This window comes from Hirundo rustica, chromosome 3, assembly GCF_015227805.2.
Source record: "Hirundo rustica isolate bHirRus1 chromosome 3, bHirRus1.pri.v3, whole genome shotgun sequence".
Classification (NCBI taxonomy): Eukaryota; Metazoa; Chordata; class Aves; order Passeriformes; family Hirundinidae; genus Hirundo; species Hirundo rustica.
Genome location: NC_053452.1, coordinates 60096979 through 60105049, shown reverse-complemented (window position 1 = coordinate 60105049; position 8071 = coordinate 60096979). Strand labels below are relative to the sequence as shown.

At 38.0% G+C, this 8071-nt stretch overlaps 1 protein-coding gene across 1 annotated transcript in view; it reads right to left on the bottom strand.

Moving 5' to 3' along the window:
• Positions 1-467: 467 nt before the first annotated feature.
• MOXD1 (monooxygenase DBH like 1) overlaps positions 468-8071 on the bottom strand; it is a 49551-nt gene continuing 41947 nt past the window's right edge. The window contains exons 11-14 of the mRNA XM_040058137.1: positions 8010-8069; positions 6153-6295; positions 3552-3720; positions 468-874 (exon numbers count right to left, since the gene is read on the bottom strand). Of these exons, the coding sequence (XP_039914071.1) occupies positions 710-874; positions 3552-3720; positions 6153-6295; positions 8010-8069 (537 nt within the window). The 3' untranslated portion in view covers positions 468-709. The remainder of the gene's footprint in view (positions 875-3551; positions 3721-6152; positions 6296-8009; positions 8070-8071) is intronic.

The following is an 8071-nucleotide window of genomic DNA, read 5'->3' as shown; positions in this document are numbered from 1 at the left end:
CGCCTACTTCTCACCCAAGATTTATTCACTGTGCAAATATGTTAAGACAGAAGGAAAGCCCTGAACTACCTGGGATAAGGAAAAAAAAAATGCCAACGAAGCCAAAGGACTTGTACAGGATTCACTACGGGGAGATTTGGAGTTCTGCTTGTGTTTTCATCCCTTTAACACCCATAGCTCCCATGTCTCAGGAGCTGAGATGGTTTTGCAGCGTGTTGCTCCCAGAAATGTCCCCATTGAATGAATCTTTCCCACAGCTTTATGGCACGTGTCAGCCAGATGTGCCCAAATAAAAGTTTGCAATGCCTGTCCATACAGCAGTAATTTCACTACCTGCAGATATCAAGAATCAAGGAGAAATAATATAACACAGACCAGGCTGAATGTGGTTAACTAAGCTGCTTTTAGTTTATTAATTTTACCCATATACATAGATGACTTTGAAAGCACCATGTGAAAGAGGCAGGACAAAGTATAAGAAAATGGTACAGGAAAAGATTTCAATATGCAATGTGTCAGTGTACCTACTGCATTTCATACATATTTTACATTGATAACAAAACCCCCCACAGTTTCCAGAGGATGTACACATTTTGTTTTGATCTGGCAAATTTAGTTCATTAATAAGTAAAAAAATAAATCTACAATTGCAACAGTGCAAACACATCATAACTTGCATGGCATACAGAACACAAATGAATAAAAATTATTATACAAAGGGCCCAGTGTTTCCTATGGTACCGGCTGTGATGTGTACAATAAACAAAAGGGTAAGGAATAAACTGCAACTTAAACAGGAAGATGAACTGCATATTACTGGCTCTGTCTTGTATGGTCGCTCTATTTCAGGAGGTAAAGCTGTCATGCCTTGAATCTGAAATTAAAATAACAAAAAAATTATCAGAGTTTTGTCACATAAGATTAGAAAACTTTTTGCTCTCAAGATTACTGGCAGTTTGTCTGATAATCTATTGATAGTTTTGTACTTGGGTTGTGAGTCTCACTGTGGAAGCATCAAGCTCAGTAAAAATAGGAATATACTGCATGCCAAATGATCAGCCAGTGTGCATATCCAACATTCTTAGCTCGATAGCAGCAGTACACACTGGCATCCTCTCCAGTAAAGCAAGGCTAGACTTTGGTTGGTTGATTTGAATAACCTTATTTTGCTTCGTGGGGTTGTTTGGCATGTTTGGTTGTTGTTTTCATCCTTCTGTCAAATAAAAATGAAAATTGGCAGGGTCACTCTGCTATGGGGGTATAGGATGATATTTGAATGCACTCATTTCTATGTGCCAGGCATACAAAACACCTGAAACTGTGTACACGTTGTTCCACGGAACCACAGAATGGTTGTGGTTGGAAGGCGTCTCTGGAGGTCATCTGGTTCCGTGTCCCTGCTCAAGCAAGGTCACATACAGCAGTGTCATGTTGCTATATACTGAGCATTCTTCACTCTTCCCGTAGAACTCGGTGTAATTTTATGGGATTTGATAACTACATGTTTGCTATGTTTTTGACATGAAATTAGAGACATTTGTGTACATTGCTCAGCTTGCTTTTCCTAAATTTTCTCCCTACATGTTAAAGAAAACAAGCTCTGCAGAAAGTAAGCTCCTGGGCACATTCTGAAAACTCTGAATGGCACCTGTACAGCATATGCTTGCTTTGGGGATTTCATCTATGTTGTTATTATTCTGTACTGTAGAAAGAAACCCCAAATGAATATTGACTTAACCTTAGCAAACACAACACAAAACTAAAACTGACATAGGGACCAACTCTCTATAGAAGGATGAAGGTATTTTCAACTCAGCTCCTCTGATAGATTTTTTTTTTTTCAGTCCTGTAACAACTCAGGGGGTTTTTGGCCATTCAAGTTAAATCTGTTCCTGATTTTGATGAGGATGGTCATTTAAGTGTAATATCACTAATAAGGGAAGGGAAAGGAAAGGAAAGAGTCCCAATCTTAGCTTTGAAGAATATGCCCTTGTCATTTGAAAAAGGAAACTATGATTAAGGAGGAGCTAAGAATTCCCAGTCCCAGTGAGCTCATTCTTTGACTACATTCTTTACGTTGTAAGTATCGTTCCTCCATCCTGTAAGATAAAGAGGAACAGAATTTTCCAGAAAATGTACCATTAAAAAACCCTCAGCCTATCCCCTCTTGATAAAATTTCTGTGCTTTTCATCATCTTAACTTGTCCTCTGACAAATAATCAGTGAAAGGGTGGCTATGCAACTGCTACTAGCCAGCAGCTGTAAAGGTCAAGAAGTTTAACCAAAACTGGTGAACAGTCACATGGACTGTCTGTCTATGACTACCTTTCACAGGAGGTCTACAGTGGGACAAAGAATACTTGAAAAAAACAGAACCTCTTTGATTACTTATAGCACACAGTATTCCTTTGACATCCAATGGGCAGAACAGTCTGGCCTATGTTGGAAAAACCCAAAAATGCTGCTGCAGGAGGAGCAATTTCTTCACCATCTGAAAGGACTGTGTGACACACTGTGAGGAAACTTGGGCTATCTTCTAGGGTGAGAAGAATGAGGCAGAAGTCCTTTCCTAGGAAGTATTTCATCAGTGGTATCTCATAGCAGCTCTGCTACACTGGACTGAAATCACAATAGGAAATAATCCTGTACAATGAGACTGCCTCTCATTCTGAGCAGAAAATCTCAAAAAAGTAAGAGCCCTGAATTTGGAGTCTGTAAAGGAATTCAAAGAGGAATACATATTTTTAAGCATCCATTTCAGGGATGATATCACATGCACTAGCCATTCTTTATAAACATACATCAACATTAAAGATGACAACTTTTCTCAGCAGCGTCCTGGTAAAATACCAATAGATATTTAGAATGCATAATTTTTTTATCTTACAGCTTTTTTCATCAAGACAATAGAGAAAGTAAAACCATGGAAGATAAAATCTTACTAAGTTGCACAAAAGGAACAGACTATCCAGCTTTATTTTTCTGGCCCAATACTATAGACAATTCTAGAACCATTAAAAAAGCAAGACTTTTGGAAGAGTACTCATACAACTTTAAGTTGTCTAGATGCCCAAGTTAAGAAGGCAGATTAAGAGGCTTCATTATGCAGACAGTAAGCTTCCCCTAGAGGGTGTCTCAGAGAGGAAAGATGATTTAGGGATTTTGAATCATCCACTGCAAGACCCCAATGTAAGTCCCTGACCATGGAGGCAGCCAAGGTGGAAGACCTTCGTGGCATGGTCACTTAACCTGGACACACACGGCTGCTCTCTGATCAGTCCCAGACCCACCGAAAGACTCCATCCTCCTGCTACTGATCCCAAGTGTTGATCAAAGCCCCAACTTTTCTATTCTTTTTAAATGCTTCTAGAAGTCATGTTAGGTGAAAGCACTGGTAAAACTTTAATATCATTTGTTATTGTATATAAATGAAATATAGCTGTGTAAACATCCTGAAGACATATAATCAGGTATTTATTTATATGCATTGAAACACAGTCAATCAAATTATTTTCATGGCATCACTGCCTCCTTTTCAACACAAGACTTACCGACCACTCTGCATTATCTGTTTTTGAACATCTCACGTTCACAGGTAGTTTAAGCACAAGTTGATTATAGGAGAGACCCTCTGATCTGGACCATTTGAATTTGTTCATTGCATCCATAAAAGACAGGTTTTTATATTGCTTAGGACTCTTGATAATGAAAGGCCAAGTCCTAAAGAAAAATAAACAACTAGATTTTAAAAAACAGGTAAAAACTATCAAGTTGAAATGAATGAGGAAAATTTCTGGAGAATCTACTCAGAAAAATAAATGCACTACTACTATGTATATTATGCCTAGCTCACATCCTGAACTAAGTTCTCTTCTACTGAAAACTGATGTTTCATTGATTTTGACAGACTTATGAAAGGCTGTCAGCAGGTTAGTACTTGCTGCAAGATGCTTTTAGAAATGAAGAACTTCAAGAGTTACAGCGCTCTTCTCTGATCTACAAACCAAATACACAGGCAATACAAAGCAGATCTTCTGCTGTAACTTCTCAAAAAAACAAAAAACAAACCACACTGTCTCCTAGGTTTGGCAGGCCAGGTTGCCAATAAACCTTTGCCTTTAGAAAACTGCTTCCAGAAGGTTCTACCAAGCTCCAGTCAAAACTGAGCTTAGCACAGGAGTTGCTCTGTTATGCATGGGGTTGGCAGCAGATAATAACTGGTGTTGTGGACATTCCCCTTGGCATATTCCTACAAGCTGGCTGTAAGGGCACTGTAAGAGCCAGGGGTGGATTAGAGACCTGCTGTGCTGCTCTGAAAGATCTATCTGCCCAAGTGTGGGAATCCTTCCCATGAACAAATCTCATTTCCCACCAGACAAAAACGTGGAAAGAGAAGGAATGAGATTTCATGTCCTTAATATAGTAAAGTAAACTTTAAAAAGGTAACAAGGAAAAATTACAAAAAAAAAAAATCTATTGTTTCTGCTTTCTCCTTGTTTGACTTTGCTGAGATGAACAGAGACAACATGGTGAAAGGATAAAACTTTTACAAACCCAAAGACAATACAGCTAGTGGAAGAACAGAAGTATCTAAAACTTTATCAAGGAACCTAATTAATACTGTGATTGGAGCGTAAGTTATCTTTTCAGAACGCTTCAGACAGATCTGTGTAATCTTGTAGTAGGCTGTCTCCCACTTGCTTTGGGGAAATTGTGTATGCCAGAGTTCCATTCCACTCAACATCTACACGTAGAGGCTGCAATTTTAACCAAGTATTTTAGTACTTGGGCCACTACTGTGGCCCAATTACTTTCATCTCTGCTCCTCATGACTTAAACCATTGCCTGTGCCACCAGACAGAGGAAAAATGTTTTAAAGTGAGCCATAATGCCTTGATCCTACTCCCAGTTTGCATTTGTGTGTAAGTCAAGAGAGACTTTGGAAGAGTCAGTGAAGCAGTTCTAGTGTTAAACTGACACAAGAGAGATGAGGATCAGGTCACATATCCTTAGGCTGACAGAGTTTAATGAAACAAGAATTGTGGATTAGGTCATAAATACTAGAGGCATTAATAATCTCCTCTTCTAATTACTATTCCATTTGTGGCAGACAGTCTGCATACTTACTCTATTCAGAACATCTTTATTTCCCCAGGCCAAATGTGCATTTTTTCCTTAAGTACAGTTATCATGAATGAACACTCAAGAGAGCATACATTTGTTAGAATATTTTCTTTCTAAGCTCAGAAAGACTCTTTTAGATAGGACTAATTTAGAAACTCTGTTCTCCCTGTATTAGAAGTGGTTGTAAATGGAAATGGTGTGGAAAATTACGTAGACATTGATTGCACTGTGACTTCTTTCAAACTCTTCTTCCTTGAATATAAATTTTAGAACTAAGACCACTAAGTCTGTATGTCAAATTATTTTGCAATAATAGCTTTATATGGTTGGTTAAGATAAACTGTATAAGCAAAGACAACTTTTAAAATTTGTGATGAAACACTATTAGTCTACTATGATTAGTGTATGTGATTTTAAAATCATACTATTAACTTAGTTTAGTGCAACTAACAATACAAATGTAATTCACTACAAAATGTGCATTCAGCTTTTTTACTGTTTGATTATTTTTCTGTATTTAATTCATTTGGGCACTTTCCACTTTTGACTGTTCTCACTGCTTCCAATCTGGTGTTGAGATGTTTTAATTTTAAGCACTATATGTATTTTTGTCCTCAGAATTCCTGTCAACAAATCTACTCAGGGAAATTCAATAACCATGTTCACGTATTCCTTTTCAAAATTGTTTCTCTATATATGAAACACTGACATGCTTTAATAAATTGAAAAATTTAAAATATTGATACATAACCTTTTTACAGATGTGTGTGGTGAAAAAAAAACCAAAGCAAAACAATGTGAACAGTATTATTTCCTTAAAAGAAGAAACTGCTTTTCTATTAGAAGAAAAAAAAAGCAAAATAATTTGGCAGGAGAAATAGCAGCACAGCATAATGACCAAAAAAGTGGCATGAGTGACCAGGTTTCTTTTCTTTCTACCAGAAGAAAGAAAAGTTGTATAGAAATGATCCAAGAATCCAACAGACAGAAACAGAGGTGCTGCACATATTAATAAACGTTTTACATACCTGACTGGTCTATAGATTTCCTTGACACCAATGAACTGCAGCTGTTCCATTATATCGGGAATACTCGCACACCGGGTGAGGTTGATTCTCGGGTAATAGAGCAGATATGACAGGCACATTTCATTCCTGGTGCTCAGACCACCCTGAAAATGGGATTTTTCTTTAATCAGGGTAGCCCTGGAATCCCACAGATTAAATCACTGATTAGCATTTATATGCTAATGAAGGGTGTATCAGGAGGTCCAATCCGACAAGTTTATCTTGTACATGAGGTTATCAAGTAGCAAGAGATTATTACACAATTAATCAACAGGTTCTAAGTTAACAGACATCAGAAAGAACAACTGAGAATAAAATAAGGCTCATATTATATTGAAGTGTTCTATCTGAAGTTCAGGTTGGCTTTCAGTTGTCCCCGAGGTACTTAGGTTTACCACGTTTCAGAAAAGTGGCACAGATGAAGAAAAAAAATCTTGTAGGATAATTAATTTGTTTAATAAGAAATTAAGTGAGCTTTGCCTAGTGAAATGGAGGCTGGGATGGAATATAAATCTATATGAACTCAGGTTGTAAGTACATATGCCAATAAAGAGCAAGAAGAAAAAGAATTATTTATGTTAACAGATAATGTTGACTCAAGAAAAAATTAGCGTGCATTATAAAATCAGTAATTAGAATAACATTTCTAGCTAACAAACATTTCTATCTAAACAGCCTTCCATTGAGAACCATGGGGCAAACAACTAGCTTAAAATTAATCTTGGTAAACGTGGACAAGATTATAAAGTGCATGTTCCTAAATCCTGGGTGGGAACAGTTCCACAAGTCTCACAGAACCACAGGAACAGGAATGGAGTAAACAAAACACGTGAGCCAAGAGTTAGTGTGGTCGCCACATGGGAAAACAGGACTAAAACTCAAAAGGCTTCATTCTTGCTCTTTTGCTTTTCATTAAATAACTACTGCATGTGCCTACATGCAAGCCATGATTCAGGGAGAAGTATCCCTTTGCTCTTTGGATGCCAGGAACAGTTCTTCCTTGCAAAATAGACACTCCTCACGTCTCACTTCCCAGAGGTCTGGATCCAGCCACTCCCCAGGAAGTGGAATCAGACCCTGGCACAGGGTCGGATTCTATCCCTTCCATAGGCATAGTGGGTTTGGCATCGCTCTGTGTGTTCCTAGCCAACTGGCACAGTCCAACTCATGTCCAAGTAACCAAATTTACTTCAACTCCAAAATTCAGTGACCGCATTGCAGTGGCCAGTGCCTCGCCTCTGTTCCCCCTTCAAGCTGCTTCTGGGAGACTCTGTACTGCCGTGTGCCAAACCAGAGCTGGACATCCCCACTAAGGAGGGCTGGTTCCTCAACCCCTCTTCCCAACCCAAAGGACCTTCAATCTGTCTGGATTCTGTTAGGCATAAGACTAATTAGTTGAGAACATCCTGGTCACAGCTTATCTAAAAATCAATATGTAAGAACTGGCAATTACACCTTCAGGGAAAAATGCGTAACAAGTTCATAAAAATAATTCACTAGAGTATGCAGAATTTGCATGTTAATACATGTTGTGAAGAAAACACTCATACTAGAAAAGTTTGACTTCTAAGGATTTTTCATGAGTTGACCTGCTTATTTTTATAAACTAGTCATATGAATGCCTTATGCATGACGTCAGACTAAGATCACAACAGTTCAGATGACTTTAAAACCTAAGAATCTATGAAAGGAAAGACAACAAATACACAGGCATTACTAGCAAGTAAATTAACTTTTTAAAAATAGTGTTCAGTGAAAAAGGTTTTAGTCCCCAACATTATCTGTGTACTTATTTTGATTCACCAAAATATTGCTTACCCATGTCATGCGAATTCGGTCCACGGTACTGTAGTGGCATTCTGTGACCAAATTATCCCCCT